This window comes from Mesoplodon bidens (genome assembly GCF_964165515.1).
Source record: "Mesoplodon bidens genome assembly, chromosome: 1".
Lineage (NCBI taxonomy): Eukaryota > Metazoa > Chordata > Mammalia > Artiodactyla > Ziphiidae > Mesoplodon > Mesoplodon bidens.
This window is the reverse complement of record NC_138176.1, coordinates 17033827-17052958: the sequence shown is the minus strand read 5'-3', so window position 1 is coordinate 17052958 and position 19132 is coordinate 17033827. Positions and strand designations below refer to the sequence as shown.

General features: G+C 35.5%; 1 protein-coding gene across 1 annotated transcript in view; it reads right to left on the bottom strand.

Moving 5' to 3' along the window:
• CCDC186 (coiled-coil domain containing 186) overlaps positions 1-19132 on the bottom strand; it is a 48578-nt gene that overhangs the window by 26423 nt on the left and 3023 nt on the right. The window contains exons 2-4 of the mRNA XM_081240214.1: positions 12583-13278; positions 7200-7326; positions 678-806 (exon numbers count right to left, since the gene is read on the bottom strand). Coding sequence (XP_081096340.1) covers positions 678-806; positions 7200-7326; positions 12583-13217 — 891 coding nt within the window. The 5' untranslated portion in view covers positions 13218-13278. The remainder of the gene's footprint in view (positions 1-677; positions 807-7199; positions 7327-12582; positions 13279-19132) is intronic.

Here is a 19132-nt window from a genome sequence, read left to right as displayed (position 1 = left end):
TTATTTATTTTTGGCTGCACTGGATCTTCGTTGCTGTGTGCGGGCTTTTCTCTAGTTGCAGAGAGTGGGGGCTACTCTTTGTTGCAGTGCCTGGGCTTCTCATTGTGGTGGCTTCTCTTGTTGCAGAGCACAGGATCTGGGTGCACAGGCTTCAGTAGTTGTGGCTCCGAGGCCCTAGAGCGCAGGCTCAGTAGTTGTGGTGTATGGGCTTATTTGCTCTGCGGCATGGGGGATCTTCCCGGACCAGGGATCGAACCCGTGTCCCCTGCGTTGGCAGGCGGATTCTTAATCACTGTGCCACCAGGGAAGTCCCCAAGAATATATATATTTTTAAAGCTCACTAAGTTATTCTAATGAAGCTATGCTTGGGTCCACTAAAACCAACAACTTCTTAATGTCTTATCTTCTACATTTCTCTTTAATTAGTATAAAAGGTTTGAGAACTGATAGTGTAAGTTTTAAATATATAACATTCCTAATGCTCAGGGTCAGCATATCGTAAAGAATCACAGGAATAAAGGTTGAAGTTTTTTGTAGTTAGCATGCATTTATGTATTGCTTTAGCATTTTTAAAATCCTAATCCTAATACACACTAATGTCCAAAATTGTCTAAAACGGTTACTTAATAAACAAAGAATCATCAGAAAGTTAATAATAATAATGACTTGAAAAATACCTGTTCCATCCGATGGGCCATCTCTTTGTGTAATTGCTGAATTGCATTTTTAGTTGCAATGTCTTGAGCTAGTACTTTATCTTTGGAAGCTTGAACTTCTTTATTAAGTTCCTCTATTCTTGATTCTAACTGTAAAGAAAATTATTTCCAGATTATTTTTATAGTTATAACAAACAGACCACCAATATTTCAAATAAATATAAACAATGTAAACAAGCATAAAGATGGCAATGAATATACTTCAGCCATAGAAATCAAAAGTAAATGTTAGCAATGTTCTGATATATCAATAGGATTAAGTCAGAATAAATCTGAAGCAGATTCTGATAAGATGGATGATAAGCTCTAGAGTAATTACCAATGAAATAACTCAGAAAATATCATGAAAAAATTTTAATGTTACATATTTACTTAATGCAAAATAAAGCAGTAAATGAGACACAGGGAAACAAAACAGAAACATACAGAAAGACATACAGAAAATACAGATACATAGAAAATTAAAAAATGGTAGACAAAAATCCAACTGTCAACAGTAACATTAAATGAGAGTAAATAATCATATCAAAAGGCAGAGATTTTCAGACTGGAATAAAAAACAAAATGCTGTTTACAAAGGTACTTTAGGGAATTCCCTGGCAGTCCAGTGGTTAGGACTCTGTGCTTTCACTGCCAAGGGCACGGGTTCAATCCCTGGTTGAAGAACTAAGATCCCACAAGTCACATGGCACAGACAAAAAAAAAAAAAGGTACTTTAGATTCATCTCATAATGATAAAAGGGTCAATCCAGCAGAAAGGTATGATAATTATAAATATACATGCACCTAGTAATATAGCACCAAAATACATGAATCAATAACTGACAGAAATGAAGAAGGAAGTGGACAATTCAATAATAATAGTTGGAGACTTCAATACCTCACTTTTAGTAATGAACAGAACTAGAAAGAAGATTAACAACGAAATAGGAGACTTGAACACAACTATATAACAACTAAATCTAACACATCTATACAACATTCCATTCAGCAACAGCAGAATACACCTACTCCTCAAGTGCACATGAAATATTCTTCAGGACAGAACCTATGCTAGGTCTTAAAGCAAATCTCAATAAATTTAAAACACTGAAATCGTACAAAGTATCTTCCTTTGACAACCATAATGGAATGAAATTAGAACTCAGTAACACAGAGAGAAACTTGATAATTCATAAACATGTAAAAATTAAACAACATCTAAATAACCAAGAGAGAAATCAAAGAGAAATTAGAAAATAAGGTGACAAATAAAAACAAAGATACAACATATTTATGGAATGCAGCTAAAGCAGTGTTTAGAGGGAAATTTGTAGTTATAAACATTAATATTGAAAAACAAGAAAGGTCTCAAATCAAAACTAAACTTTCATCTTAAGACACTGGGGAAAAAAAAAGAGCAAACTAAATCTAAAGCCAGTAAGAAAAAGGAAATAATGAAGATTAGAGAGGAAAGTAATGAAATAGAGAATAGGAAAATGGAGAAAAATCAACAAAACAAAAAATGTTTCTTTGAAACAATCAACAGAACTGACAAACCTTTAGCTAGATTGATCACAAGAATCAAAATGAAAGAGGGACATACTGACCTTACAGAAATAAAAAGAATTATGAATGAATGTTATGAACAATTTAACTTAGATTAAATGCACAATTCCTAGAAAGACACAAACTACCAAAACTGGCTCAAGAAGAAACAGAAAATCTGTATAGACCTACACAGGCATATCTCAAGAGATGTTGCAGGTTCAGTCCAAACCACTGTAATAAAGCAAGTACTGCAATAAAGCAAGTCACACAAATTTTTTGGTTTCCCAGTGCATATTAAAGTTATGTATACACTATATTGTAGTCTTTTAAGTGTGCAATAGCATTATGTCTAAAAAAAACTGCACATACCTTAATTAAAAAATACTTTATTGCTAAAAAATGCTAACCACCATCTGACAACACAGGTTGCCACAAATCTTCAATTTGTAAAAACCACAATATCTTATGAAGTGCAATAAAGTGAAGTGCAATTTAAAAAAAGGCATGCCTGTAATAAGAGATTAAATGAGTAACAACAAAAAAATTTTAACTACCCACAAAAAAAAATTCAGGTCCAGGTGACTACATAGGTATATTCTACCAAATATTAAATAATTAATACTAATTCTTCACAAATTGTCCCCCCCACAAAAAAAGGAACACTTCCCAACTCAATCTATGAAGTCGGTACTACGCTGCACCAAAACCAAACAAAGACATCACAAGAAAAGAAAGCTACAAGAGCAACAGCTCTTATGAATATAGGTAGAAAAATTCTCAACAAAATACTAGCAAAAGAATTCTGCAATATATAAGAAGAATTATACTCCATGACCAAAAGGGATTTATCACAGTAAAGCTAGGTTGGTTTAATATCCAAAAATCAATTAATGTAATACACCATACCAACAGAACAAAAAACACATAATCATCTCAACAGATGTAGAAAAAGCATTTGGTAGAATTCAACACTCTTTCATGATAAAAATACTCACAAACTAGGACTAGGAATAAAAAGGAACTTCTTCAACCTGATAGCATCTGTGAAAAGCCAACAGCTAACACCGTACTTAGTGGTGAAAGACAATGCTTCAGAAATGAGAGAAGGATATCCACTCTTGCCACTTCTACTCAACACTGTATTGGAGGGTCCAGCCAGGGCAATCAGGCAGGAGATGAAATAAAAAGCACTCAGATGAGAAAGGAAGAAGTAAAACTCTCTACATGCAGATGACATGATTTTATATATGGAAAATCCTAAGAAATTTGCCAAAAAATTTTAGAACTAATAAACAAGTGCAGCCAAGTTACAGAATATAATATAAAAAAATTGTTGGGACTTCCCTGGTGGTGAAGTGGTTAAGAATCCACCTGCCAATGCAGGGGACACGGGTTCAAGCCCTGATCCGGGAAGATCCCACATGCTGCGGAACAACTAAGCCCATGCGCCACAACTTCTGAGCCTGTGCTCTAGAGCCCACGACCCACAACTACTGAAGCCTGCACACCTAGAGCCCATGCTCCACAACGAGAAGCCACCGCAATGAGAAGCCCATGCACCACAACGAAGAGTAGCCCCCCCCGCCTGCCACAACTAGAGAAAGCCTGAGTGCAGCAATGAAGACTCAATGCAGCAAAATAAATAAATAAATAAAAGGTTTCTATACACTTGTAATTAACAATCTGAAAATGAAATTAAGAAAGCAACTCCATTTACAATAGCATCAAAAAGAATAAACTACCTAGGAATAAATTTAATGAAGGAATTGCAAAATTTACTCCAAAAACTACAGAACACTTTAGAAAGAAATTAAAGATCTAAATAAATGGGAGGATATCCCTTGTTTGTGAATTAAAAAACATACTATTGTTAAAATGGCAATACTCTCCAAATGAAGTCTACAGATTCAATGCAATCCCTAACAAACCCAGTTGGCTTCACTGTAGAATGACAAGTTGATAGTAAGATTCATATGGAAATACAAGAAACTGAGAAGAGACTATCTTGGAAAAGAAGAATAAAATTTGAGAACTCACACTTCCCAATGTCAAAACTTACTGCAAAACAAAAGAAATCAAGATAGTGTGGTATTAGCATAATGAAAGACAAATAGATCAATAAAACAGAACTGAGAGTCTAGAAATAAGTTGATGTATCAATTGGTTTTCAACAGGGATGCCAAGACCATTCAATAGAGGAAGAATAGTCTTTTTAATAAATGGTTCTGGGACAACTGGATAGCCATATACAAAAGAATGAAGTTGTATATCATACAATATAAAAAAAATTAATTCAGAAAGAATCAAGACCTAAATATAAAAGCCTAATTATAAAACTCTTACAGGAAAACATAGGAGTAAATCTTCATGATCGTGGATTTGGCAATGGAGTCTTAATATGACACCAACTGCACAAGCAACTAAAAGAAAAATAGATAAAACTGGACATCATCAAAATTTAAAACTTTTGTCCTTCTAAGTACACTATCAAGAAAGTGAAAACAAATCCACAGAATGGGAGCAAATATTTGCAAATCATGTATCTGATAAAGGTTTATAATCCAGAATATAAAAAGAACTGTCACTACTCAACAATAAAAAAGTTTAAAAATGGGTAGAGAAAATACTTCCCTAGAAGTATCTATTTAAGATATACAAATGGCCAAGAAGCACAGGAAAATATGTGTAATTTCATTGGTGATTAAGGAAATGCATATCAAAATCACGAGATACAATTTCACAACCATTAGGATGGCTATAATAAAGAAGTCCAATAATAACAAGCATTGGCAAGGATGTGGAGAAAATGAAACCCTCATACACTGCTGGTAGGAATATAAAATGGTGCAGCCACTTTGGAAAACAGTCTGCCAGCTCCTCAGTAAGTTAAACATAGAGTTATCATTTGACCCAACAATTCCACTCCTAGGTAGACATCCAAAAGAAATGAAAGCATATGTCCACACAAAAACTTCTACATTGCAGCATTATTAATAAGAGCCAGAAAGTGCAAACAACCCAAATATCCATCAGATGATGAAAGGATAAATAAAATGTTGTATACCTATACAACAGAATATCACTTGACCATTAATTTAAGTACTGATACAAGCTACAATTTGATTGAAACCTTGAAAACATTACACTAAGTGAAAGAAGCCAGATATTATATGACTCCATTTATATGAAGGAAAAGGACACATATTATAGGATTCCATTTATATGAAATGTTCAGAATTGGCAAATATATAGAGAGACAGAAAGTAGATTAGTTGTTCCCTAGGGCTGGGGGGAGATAGCTGAGACGGGTTGGAGGGAAATGAGGAGTGACTACTAATTGGTTCAGAGTTTTTTGTATGATAAAATTTTCTAAAATTGTGACAAACCCTGCACAACTAAAAACCACTGAACTGTATACTGAAATAAGTGAATTATATGGTACGTGAATTATATCTCAATAAAGCTGTTATAAAAAACCCTAAATATTAGTTTACATATAGTACATGTGTACTAATTTTCCTTATGACAAAATTATTTAGAGCAACACTGTCCAATAGAAATATAAGCCACAATTTTTTAGTAGGCACATTTTAAAAAGCAAAAAGAAACAGGTGAAATAAATGTTTTATTAAACCCTATAAATATCATTTCAACATGTAATCAACATGAAAAACTGAGCCATTTTATCTTTTTTTGTACTAAGTCTTTGAAATTAAGTGTGTATTTCACACTTACATCACCTCTTAATTTGGACTAGCCACCTTTTAGTGCTCAATAGCACTATGGCTAGGGGCTGCCATATTAAGTGGTGCAGATTCAGAGATAAAATTAGGAAAGAAAACTCTGCTATACTGGCTAGCAAGAGAATGGTGAATCAAATTTTCTCTTTTAAAAAGGCACAACCACTAACAAGCTCATGAAAAGAACAGCTCTGGTTCACCTCCATCTATTTAGTCTGAAGTTTCTGGTCATGAGCAGTGACTTGCCTACCAAAATACAGATTCAGGCTACTATTAAGGCACCCTCACACTTTAAAATTCTAAGTTTGGTCTGCATGTAGTAGCCCTTTCCACAGAAAAATCAGGATTAAATATGTAAAATTTTACAAATATGGTCACCTTCCAACTATGTAAAGGTTCATTAAGTATATCAAGGCATAGGTAAGTGAAACTTGGTTTTTTATTATATTACTATCAGCTGTTTACTTTTATTTTCATTATATAGCTTTCTGTGAAAGATGAGGCAAAAAGAAAGACTTTTAAGGCTACAATGTTTCTAATCCTTCCCACAGAAGAAAAAGCAGCTCAGAAAGATAAAGAGCAGCTGAGTTTTGCTACCAGTCTTGAATATGAACTTTGTCAATCCAAGCATCACAGTACATTTAAAAAAAGAAAGAAAGAAAGAAACAGAGAAAGAAAAAAAAGAAACAAAGAAAACAAAGATGAACTTTGTCAGTCCAAGCATCACAGTACATTAAAAAAAGAAAAAAAAAAAAAAAAAAGAAACAAAGAAAGAAAACGAAAGGCTGGGGAAGCCAGCTCACCAGATAAAATCTGAAGAGAGCCAGTCTTCAGTATAGTTCACAAAATACTGAGAATGGAAACATATTAAACTATAAGCTTGAAAACATTCTAATGCCAGATATAAACTTTTAAGTATATACTGCTTCTTCCAAATCATCTATTTGACTGCCAAACAAACAGTCTTTCCCACTCAGATTTCTATTATATATAGAATACAGTCACACATATCACAGAGAAATATTAATTTATATAAAACAAAAAGATCAGACTATGATTCCCAGTTCATAAAAGAGAATGCTTCACATACCAAGCAATCTTCTGCATTTAAAGTATGATTTAACTTACAGAACTTCAATTTACAAACAAATATTCAGGAATGTATTTATTTCATATATTGAAGAACAGACTTTAAAGATTTTTGTCTTTTTACCTGTTTAATTGTGTTCATATGCTGCTTCTCTGTTTCTGTTCTTTTTTTTAGTTCTTCTCTTAAATTGTCTTTTTCTGAACAAATGTCTAAGATAAGTTCCTGATGCTTCTTATTTTCTTTAATTAACCTAAATATAAAAAGGGCAGTATCAGTAAAACATAATTAAAAATGACAATGTGTAATATAATCTGTTTGCAGACTAGGGTGTAGATACCTATGATTAAGAAATGAAAATTCCCAAGTAGTCCTTTCGTAATGATATATTATACTTTACAAAACATTCCTGGCCAGTCAGGCTATTAACTTTTTCCTAGAAATTTGTATATTTCAAATTAAGAGAAATATAATCAGATAAAGAAAACCACACACTTTTAAGTTTATGTCTACAGGCATATGAATTATGTAGTTCATCCCTTCAGCACTGGAATCCCTTCAGGTCAGTCAGTGGCAACCAGGGGCAATTTTTCCCCTCCAGGCATCTGTCTGGAGAAATTTTTTGGTAGCCACTACAGTGGTGAGGGTTGCTACTGCCTTCTTGTGCACAGAGGCAGGGATGCTGCTAAACATCCTAAAATGCACAGGATAGCCCCAGCATCAACAAAAAATGTCTGCCCCCATATATCAATAGTGCTGTGGTTGAGAAATCTTGCTTTAGATTTTTAAAATATTTTAATGATATTCTTATAGTTACAAAAGTAGTCAATGTAAAATAATAAAGTTTAAGCAGAAATTTCATTTTGAGTTCCCTAGAAAAATATAAATAAAACCTTAAAAATTACCTGTAAAAGTACTCAGAACTATAAAGTAAGATACCTAAGAGGGTTAACAGCTAATATTTTAGGATTACTAGCAACAGCTATTATTTGACATTTATTGTACAATTACTATTTACTAAGTTTAGCTTTAAATGCATTATTTAACACTCAGGTCTATAAATTAATAAGTCTATGAAATTATTAGTATTATGCTTTATGAATTTGAAAACAAACCAAAACTGAAGCCTAGAACTTATTCCAGGTTATATAGCTAGTAAGCGGTTGAACTGAAATTTGGACCCAGGTCTAATTCCTTGCCATCTTCTCCTTTTTTTTTTTTTTTTTTTTTTTTTGCGGTACGCGGGCCTCTCACTGTTGTGGCCTCTCCCGTTGCGGAGTACAGGCTCCAGACGCGCAGGCTCAGCGGCCATGGCTCACGGGCCCAGCCGCTCCGCGGCATGTGGGATCTTCCCAGACCAGGGCACGAACCCGTGTCCCCTGCATCGGCAGGCGGACTCTCAACCACTGCGCCACCAGGGAAGCCCCCATCTTCTCCTTTGAAGATCCCTCATTTACTCAACAAATGCTCACTGGGTACCTACTATGTACCTATATTAGTCTATATGTTGGGCATACATCAGCAAACTGTCCCTGCCCTCATGATGCTTACAATCTAACAAAGAAACTAAACAATAAATAGATATATAATGAAATACCAAGTTGTGATTAAGTTCTATTAAGAAAACTAAAGGAGGGCAAGAGGACAGGGAGAGTGACTTTAGCTGTGATTGTACATAAGGTAATCAGGACAGACCCCTCTGAGGAGGACAGGAATGCAGTGAGGAGGAAAGTCATGAAAATGTTTGGGAAAAGAGAAAAATGTGTAGCATGCAAGTTTCTTCAAGCCTTTTATGGCACAGGGGTTTAACTTTGATTATGTACATGATTAAGGTGTACACTCAATTTGTTGCAAAAAACAACCTGAAACACAAGAATCCTGACTATACCTCGAAAGTAAACAATTTAGGGAGGGAGAAGTGAAGAACAGCAAGCCCTGAAATTGTTATTCGTACATGCCAAATGCACATCCTATACACAAATAACTGTTCTTAATTAAGAATTCTGGTTGAGGGATTCCCTGGTGGTCCAGTGGTTGAGAGTCCGCCTGCCGATGCAGGGGACACGGCTCGTTCCCCGGTCTGGGAAGATCCCACATGCCGCAGAGCGGCTGGGCCCGTGAGCCATGGCCGCTGAGCCTGCGCGTCTGGAGCCTGTACTCCACAACGGGAGAGGCCACAATGGTGAGAGGCCCACGTACCGCAAAAAAAAAAAAAAAAAAAAAAATTCTGGTTGGGACCCTGGACAATAATATTGATGTTAGAAAATAGAGGAATGGATGTGTAAACAAAGCCATTTGGAAATAGATGCATCCATGAAAATTTAAAGCCAAAGGAACTGAAAGTTAGTTTTCTTTACAGAAAATTAAATGAAGGCGAAAGAAAAAAAATGAGTTGTTTTAGAGCTAACCTTAATCACAAAGCATTTTATTTGAAATTTAAAATATTACATGTATGGGCTTTCCTGGTGGCGCAGTGATTGAGAGTCCGCCTGCCAATGCAGGGGACACGGCTTCGTGCCCCGGTCCGGGAAGATCCCATGTGCCGCAGAGCGGCTGGGCCCGTGAGCCATGGCCACTGAGCCTGCGCGTCTGGAGCCTGTGCTCCGCAATGGAAGAGGCCACAACAGTGAGAGGCCCGCGTACCGCCAAAAAATAATAATAATAATAAAATAAAATATTACATGTATAACAAAAAATTAACTTAAATTTAAAATAGTATTTGACATTTTTATAATGCTTTAATGTCCTCAAAACAATCCCATCAGGTAAGTATTGTCCCCTCATAAAGATGAAAAAATCTTCGTCTTGGAGAGGTTGATTTAACTAAGGAAACAGAGCGTGCAAGTGGCAGTGGGAATCTTCCAACTCTGGGCTTCTGACCAGAACTGTGCTTACCCGAGTCTACCATGTGGCCACTGTTCTGACATGACAGAACAAGAGGAATTAATTTTCTACTGTATTCCTAATGTTTTTAGATAAATTTAATAACATGTAACTTGTTCATTTCAGATAACCACATTAAAAAAATCCACTGAAGCCAGACTAATTGGGTTCAGATTTTAACTTTGCCATTTACTAGCATGTGTCCTGAAGCAAGTTACTTAACCTCTCTGTGCTTCAAGTATCTCATCTGTAAAATGGGAATAATAATAGTTCATACCACATAAGGTTGTTGTGAGGATTCCATGAGTTAATACATGTAAAGTGCCAGGCACATAATTAACAGCATTTAAGTGTTCCTGCTACTACTATTAAATCTGTAACATCTTTTTTTGTTTGTTTGTTTTTAAGAGTGGTTTTTTTTAAATTTTATTTATTTATTTATGTCTGTGTTGGGTCTTCGTTTCTGTGCAAGGGCTTTCTCTAGTTGCGGCAAGTGGGGGCCACTCCTCATCGCGGTGTGCGGGCCTCTCATTATCGCAGCCTCTCTTGTTGCAGAGCACAGGCTCCAGACGCACAGGCTCAGTAATTGTGGCTCACGGGGCCAGCCGCTCCGTGGCATGTGGGATCTTCCCAGACCAGGGCTCGAACCCATGTCCCCTGCAATGGCAGGCAGATTCTCAACCACTGCACCACCAGGGAAGCCCTAAATCTGTAACATTTTATAATTTACAAGAGAAGCTTGAAAGTGGTTAAGTCTCCAAATCTAAGGAGGTAGAAAGAGGCATCAAGGATGATCTCAAAGGGCAGGTCTAAGAGGTAAGTACAGATAGCAGGAAAATGAGGAAGTTACCCTAAAAAGCAAGAATGGCAGAAATACTGATGGTTCAAGTATAAAATCAGTTTTTTCAATAACAGCAGCATTCCAGTAAAGGTATGAGCAGGAGTAGCTGACATTGGTTTTTGGATAGTATTAAGAAAGGTATTGGATTCTCAAGAGATATTTGTACACTCATGTTAACAGCAGCATTATTCACACTAGCCAAAAGGTAGAAGCAACCCAAATGTCCACTGATGGATGAACAGATAACAAAATGTGGTATGTATACATACAATGGAATATTATTCAACCCTAAAGAGGAAGGAAGCTCTGACACAGGCTGCAATATGGATGAACCTTGAGGACATCTGCTAAGTGAAATAAGCCAGTCACAAAACGGCAAATAGTATCAAAAGCAGTTAAACTCTTAGAAACAAAGTAGAATGGTGGTTACCAGGGGCTGGGGCAGGGGGAAACAGGGAGTTGTTGTTTAATAGGTACAGAATTTCAGATTTGTAAGATGAAAAAGCTATGGAGATCAGTTGTACAATAATGTGAATATACTTAACACTACCAAACTGCACACATTTAAAAATGGTTAAGATGGTAAATTTTATGTTATGTGTATTTTATCACAATTGAAAAATAAAAAAATAGAAAAAAGAAGGGCTCTGGATGCTGAGATTAAAATTCATTGGGTAAACTAATGAAGGGTGAGCTGGCTTGGGGAAGACTGATCTACTGAAAATCTGGGAGAGTAAATACTAGAAGCAAGGAGATCATTAAAAGCCAATTGCATATCAAGCAATATTTGGATTATGGTATATTTTCCTCTGTCATCCTCCTCTAGTGTGTAGATTTCCTCCTCCCCTTTCTCTACACACACCCCTCGCACTCCAAAAATTTTTTTACCATTCCAAAAATTTTTTTAAAGTATCACTTTTTTAAAAAGAGAATCCGTCTGTATTTTAGTGAAGGCTAGCAAGTTTTATTTTCCTTTATTAAAAGTTATAGGAATACCTAAACATATGCATCACTCACATATATAAATTTAAAACAAAAGGTGATATATTATATATATAATATATTATATATATATTATATATATATAACATTATTAGGAAAAGATAAAATGAAATTAAACTGTTATTAAAATAGAAATTAACTCCATAAATCCAAGAGAAGTCTAAAAATAATTATGTTCTTATCTACTGAATGACACTAAACCAATTCTTCTGTTCTCCTAATTTTAATTTTTTAAACCAATGAATTTACAGTGGGAATTTTAAGAAAATTTTTTGAATTTTATAACCTGTCATTCCTTTTGAATGTATCTTAGTTCTGACATTATGCTTTACATTCTTTCAAAACTGAAAAATTCGAAAGAATATAAATTTGTCTTTATAAATCTTTCTAGATCTTTAATAAACTTACTTTAATAAAACATTTATTCTTTTAAACTTATACACTAAGACATGTAAAATAGAAATTTTGAATCATATTCAAAACAGTGCCTTTATACACACATACATGTTTCTATATATGCTAACGTACTTGACATAGGTATGTTATATATAACTCTCATAAAACGCTGTTTACCTATTATTTCTAAAATAATGAAAATGAAATACCACATTCTAAGAAAATACAGTTATATATTAAATAACTAGGCAAACTTGACATCTGCTCAACTACCACGTGCATGGCTCTATTGTGGAAATAAAAGTAGATAAAATGATACCTTCCTTTAAAGAATTCAATCTTTAATCCCTGTGGAAAAAAAATATCCTGAAAGAATAAAACACTTACTTCTTTATGGTATGCTCCTGCTGCAAATGTTTGTCTTGCACACACTTTTCAAACACAACTAATGCATTTTCTCCCTTATTCATTCCATTTGGTAGTCGGTGTTCTTTTGCAAACTCAGTAGATAAGAGCTCAGATTCTATTTCTTCCAACAAATCCTCTGATGTTGAAACATTCTTCATTTTTGAAATAAGTTTCTTGGTGCAGTCTGTATCATAAGGACTTTCTGAATAAGTCTTTTGATTAGCTGCTTCTGTAAATGTAGATGACCTTAATTCTGCCAATATTTGTGTTACTGTTTGTTCTGCTTCATTTGTTTTCAAAACTTGCTTTGTAAAATCTCCACCAGGAAAATTAGCTATTTGTTCAGAATTTTCTGGGCATATGTCTGTTTTAGCACAAGAATCCTCACCTCCACCATGATCTGGAATATAATTTTCCTGTGTTTCAATTTGATTATTGTGTTCACTAGGCTGACATAAAGTTTTATCAAAGTTTAATGACAACAGTTTGGACTCATTTTCTAAGCTGCTGTTTTCATCACCAGAAAACGAATTGCATGAGTCTTCCTTTATTTCAGATGTTTTCTCAATATTTTGATCAGAGGAAATGGAGGCTATGTGCTCTGTTTCTGACATGCTGACTGGCACCAATTCACTTTGCACCTCTTCAAAGCTGTTCCTGATCTTCGTTTTACATCTGAGAAAGTCAAAACAAACTTTTTTTTAAAAAGTTTTTTTAAACCAAGACCCCATACATATTTGCACACATTCCATGATGTGGAAAAACTAAGGCTGCACATTTTACCACTAATAATTCTTTAAAAATTCTTTCCTTGGGTGAGGGGGGGAAAGAACAAAACAGCTGACCCACGTGAGCCACAACCAGTCAGGTGCTACAAAGGCTCATTCTCTTTCCTCCTTCAGTCCAGTCCTACAACTTCACTTCAGCTGCAGTTTGGCATTCTCCAATCACCCCCATAAGACATTGGGTATGGAATGATACTAATAACAGGAAGATTAGTGCCCAAGAATTGTTTAGAATTCCTTCAGCCCCACAAAGGGAAAAAGACTATCTAAAGAATTTGTAAGAAACTATTGGGGAAATAAGATAGCAATGAAAACACTAGGCAAGGAATTACAAATCAAGATAATAAAACAATGTACATTAACAATGATAAATATTTACTTCAAAAGGAAAACTAAACAATAACAAAACACAGCTACCTATAGCCCAGACACCTAGAGCTGTGCTGAAAGAAGTCAGGGTGTAAAGGATCCCTGACAGGAATTCATTTTTCACCCAGGGATGCAGGAAGTATCATGGCGATTTCCAAACATTCTCATCAAGAACACACGATGTTCAGTACAACTCAAATGGACCTCATATGCATTGCTTAGGTCATAAAAGAAACATTTACAAAACTAATTCAACAATGTTAAAATATATTTTATGCCATTTATGAGGGTTACTAATCTAGCCATTTTCTGAAAATTAGTCAACTTTAAAAATTATCCTGAGACAGAAAAATATAAAACATTCCAGCAATCTTGATGAAGAAGAATTGTCAACTTCTTTTGTCAGACATCAACCAAGCATGTACTGGAGTCACGTGAGGTTGGATAAAAAAGTGGGCAGATCACAGTTTTGAAAGAAACTAGGGAAGAAATACTTCCAGATGTAAGGTGTAAATGGAAAACAGAAAGATTGATATTTGAATAAAAGAAAGATACATGTTTACGTTGGTCTGTGGTGGAGGTGGTGGTCAGAGGATGGTGAAAAAGGGTTAGAGAAGATGGTCAGGTAGAATCCTCAGAATGATATGCAGGAGTGAAGGTTGTTAAGAAGGACGATAAATCATGACAGACTTGTATACCTGATTATACTATAGAATTTCTAGCACTTACTAGGTTTTCAAATATTTGTGGAATTAAAGCAAAGAAGTAATATGAGAAAAGCAGTATTTGAGGACTAGGAACGCAAAAAATGGGAAGAATAATTCTAAGAAAGGAAAAGAAGACCAGCTTGTTTGTTAAATACTCTGGCATCGACTAATACAGACGTTGGCCTTAATACTATAAATTACCTACCTGTAAAACATATTTCCAAACAATCAAATTATCATTATTATCTTGCTGCATATATTGCATACTAAGACAAAGTCCACACTAGCAATAAAGGTTTGGTTTAGGCAATACAAATAAAAGCAGTAACAAAAAGCCTTGTGAGTCTGCTGTATTCCAAATCTAGGACAAAATAAAATAATTCTCAAACAGGGACATTAGCTGCCTACGTTACCTTCCTCAAAGTAACTAATTTTAAGATACAACTTGTGAATGTGTTGCTGCTGAATTTGAAATCTTAATTTAGAAACATCATAACTAGTCAATGCTATGTGATATCTACTGAAGTCAAATTCAGAGCTGACCAAATGTAATGGAAAGCAGATAAAGAATCTATTTAAAAGAGAATGAGTCTACAAGGCATTGTGACTCTCCAGCATAGATAGCAAGTGAAAAAAAAAACCTCTCATTTGAGAACTCTTAAGGCTCTTGCCTGTGTACCATGCTTTGCCAACAGAAAAGCATTACGCGAACAATAGTTATCTTCTCATCCAGCTTTCATATTCCCCAGGGTTCAGTCCTCAATTTTATTTTCCTTCCCAGAATTCATCCACTTTGATAACTTAAACCAAAAACTCATAGTTGATGCCCACTTTAATTATTTTCATTCCTGTGCTCTTGAGTTACAGATAATGAATTATCTCTGTCTTCACTCTATCTCTACATAAAATAAAATCTCAAATGAATACAAGCACTTCCAATGGCTCAACTCAAAAATGGCTAAATCCAAAATCATAACAATAGCTCCTAAAATTGAGTACCCCCAGATAATCTTTTTTTATTTCTGTCAATGGTTATCATTTTTCTTAGTCATGACTCCTTCCTTTCCTTTAGCCTCATATTCTTTTACTAATTTCATGTCTCCTGCAATTATACCCTCCTTTCTACTGTCACTGTCCCCAGCCTGCAACCCAACCCAGGCCTGATAACTTCCTACCTGGAACACTGAATTGTTGGTTTCTCAGTCTCACTCCATTCCTCCCTCCTGTGTCACCCAACCCAGAGAAGGGGTTGAAGAGTATACCACATTGGCTCTGCCAAAGGGGAACAGGAGCTGCCCTATGAAGCAAGTCCTCAATGGCACAAGGGTCCAGGGAGCTACAACACTGCCCCCCACCAAATCCACATATACCACCTCCAGAGACCACCATCAAATACAACCAGATGGACCAGAGTAAGGGCAGACCTATCTCTTCCCTCTTTAAAGTTTCAGAGAGTGAGAACTCTGCCTCCACTGGCTGGTTTTCGTCCCCCAACTCCAAAAGGGCTAGTTAGAGAAAGGAGAGGGAACATATTTTAGAGCCAAATTACACCTCTTCTTCTTTAATCCAAGCAGCTGGGAACTAACAGCTTCAACACTTCTTTAGGGAGATGATAGAGTTTATGATTAACATTTTTTGTTGCTTGTGTTTTGTAAGCGATTGAAACCTGTCTTAATTTCTGGAATAAGTTTTTTCTGGTTATCAAAAGTGGCAGCAGAAGAGTTATGACATCAAACCAAGACATTGTTGAAGGATTGCACCTCAGAGGGAAGTGGAGGGGATGTGAGCATTTCATGTTTATACCTCAGAGTTGCAATTCCTCAATAAACCAGTTGTAGTATTTTTCCAATCTTCTCTCTCAACACATTCCTAAAATCCTAGTACTTAGCTATAGTATTACACTTCGCCAGGCCCTGACCAGTCTACTCAAGATTCCTCCAAACAATGTGCACATTAACATTTCCATGGCTTTGCTCTAATCTAGAACGTTCTTCCCTTCAGTCTATCCAGAGCCTAATTATATTTGAAGGACATATTCTAAGGCCACATCTTCCTTCAAATTTTCCCTCATGGGAAGTACAAAAATAATATCTCATGTAAATGAAAACATACTTCATTTATACTCATCAGGTACATAGTGGCAGCCTTCCTTGTGACATTTCTTTTTTTTTGTCTGTTTTTTGGTTTTGTTTTGTTTTTGTTTTTCCTTGTGACATTTCTGAACAGCCCTTTAAATGATCTCTTGCAAAGAAGAGGAACCACACTCTGAACTGAATCAAACTTCTTAAATCTCAAGCAATATAACAGTAATAATAAATAGATAAATAAATCTAACAAATATATTCTCTACTACCTTTACAGTCATTCTTGCAAAGGGTGTTCAGTGGTTCTCGGTGAGGGTGGGACTGGGTTTACACAAGGAGCTGGGGTGGGGGGGTGTTGAAGGGCATTTAGAGGGTGGGAACCAGGTTGTAAGAAGACTTGTCATGTGTAAGACAGTACAGAACAACAAAAAGGTCTCATTCTGCTGGATATTCATCTAGGTAAAAAAAAACAAAACTGTTTTTATAATTACCTCAGCTTCGACTGTTTTACGTATTATCCTCCTGTAAATTAAAGAAGGCTTAGTTCAACCTCAAAAGACAAGCACTTTCTATACTGTTGCTCAGTAATATGCCCATGACCTTTGAAAAAACTCTTCAGATGAACTCGTATCTGAGAATCACTTAACTTGCAAACATAGTTTTCTGATGCTCAAACGAATACTGATTGGAGGCAAAAGGAAAAGGAGAGAAGTTAAAGAAGATTTATGTGTATATATGTAAAAAGCCATCACTAAAGAGTAAATAACTGTACAAGAATGGTGCGGGGAGGGGAGCCATGATGAGCTTGATTCTCCACGATTAACCAGGGGAAAAAAGAGTCAGCTGACTCCTCTTGTGGGCCTCCAGTTGGCAATGGTGATGTAGGCCAATTTGGCTGCTGTCCAAGTTTTTTCTTGGGGGTGGGGGTAAAGGGGGTAGTTATCATTAAAGCTACTGAGGATGGAATAGCCTAGAAGTTGATTAAAGGGGTAGGACGTAAAACTAGACATTTGTTTACAAGATTGTTTTAATTAAGAAGTGCTTAAAATCAAATTCACACCCATGTATATAGATATAGAGACTACAATTATAGAGTACAATATCTGTTGCTTTTTTGAGGTAAGAAGTAACACAGGTTATTTGACTTTTTAGCAACTCTTACTCATTAGGGGAAAATACTGTATTTAAATTTAGCAGTCACAAAATTCCTTTTAATTCAAGCACTTTGTTCCCCCCGAGAGTTGTTTCTGTTTCTGACACAGTACTACAGGACCAATTCACACTTCAAAATTGTTTCAGTGGAGTGAGAAGTGGTTTCGCTCTTCCTGGAGCTCGTCAGCTGTAGGCAACTGATCGAGAAACATTTATTTGCCTTTAAGCCAACCATTATCCACCTTGGATTTTATTCTTAATCAAAGAACTAGCAATTCTACAAAATTATTTCCAAGCAAAAGCTTTATAAATGAAAACACTGTCTTTAACAGCTTTTAGTACTATTTCTTGTTTCTCAGTAAATAGCAGTATAAAAAACAACAACAAAATAACTTAAGCTTATTCAATAAATGCACATACAAATGAATCCAATCCACAGATACTTGGTAATAGAAACATACAAGCCTCATACAAAAGTACCAAGCCAGAAATACATTTCTAAACTAGATATTAATTCATTCATTCACCAAATATGTATTGAGCATGTATTATGTTCAGGCACTGTTCTATGTGTTGGGAACACAGCAGTGAATAAAACAGATATCTCTTCTGGAGATATCTCTCTGGTGCAGTGGACCAACATATAAAATCTATGTTAAATCTTTTGCTCTTGTGTTTACAGTATTTTAATTTGAAGGTCTGTCAGCGTTCCATCAGAAGCTATATAAGATATGCATGAGTGTTTAAGCCCAACAGAAACATGTGACTCAGTTCAGCATGTTACTTACAACAAACTACAAATTTTAAACTTACAAACTGTACCAAGTCTCAAATAATACCAGCTATAGCTTCTCAAATAATGTCCATTAAGATAAGCAAGTTGAGCCTGTGAGGGCACTCCTGTTCTTCAATATAATGGTTGACTGTCCTTTGAAGGAAAAGTAAGTACATCCAAAGGTCTTTTACACACTCCCCGAATACACTCTGAAAGCAGCATAAACAAAATAATGACCTATCTTTCTGACCAGTTGTAACAAGGTTCTAAAATGGCAATTAAAATCAGAAGCAATTAAAAACTGAGCTGGTTATTTCAAAGAACTCTAGTTTTATCAAAAGGAAGATATATTTGTAAAGTAGTCACATTGTAACTAAGCTTTTGGGTAAAATTTAATATACCGAGTTTCCTTTATGTGAAACATTATTACTTGCTCTTAAAAGTTGTCTTCAGTCCACTAGGTTAAAAAGTATATTATATGAGGCCAAGGTCAATTATCCCTGTAGGGATTTGTTTAGTTTTGCAACCAAGGGTTAGGGCATTGTGAATTTTACAGTGTGTACACTATATCACCAAAAAAAAAAAAAAAAAAGATGTTGAAAAGACTCAGGGCAATAGATGCAGCAGGATACCCCACCCCCACTCCAAATAGTACTA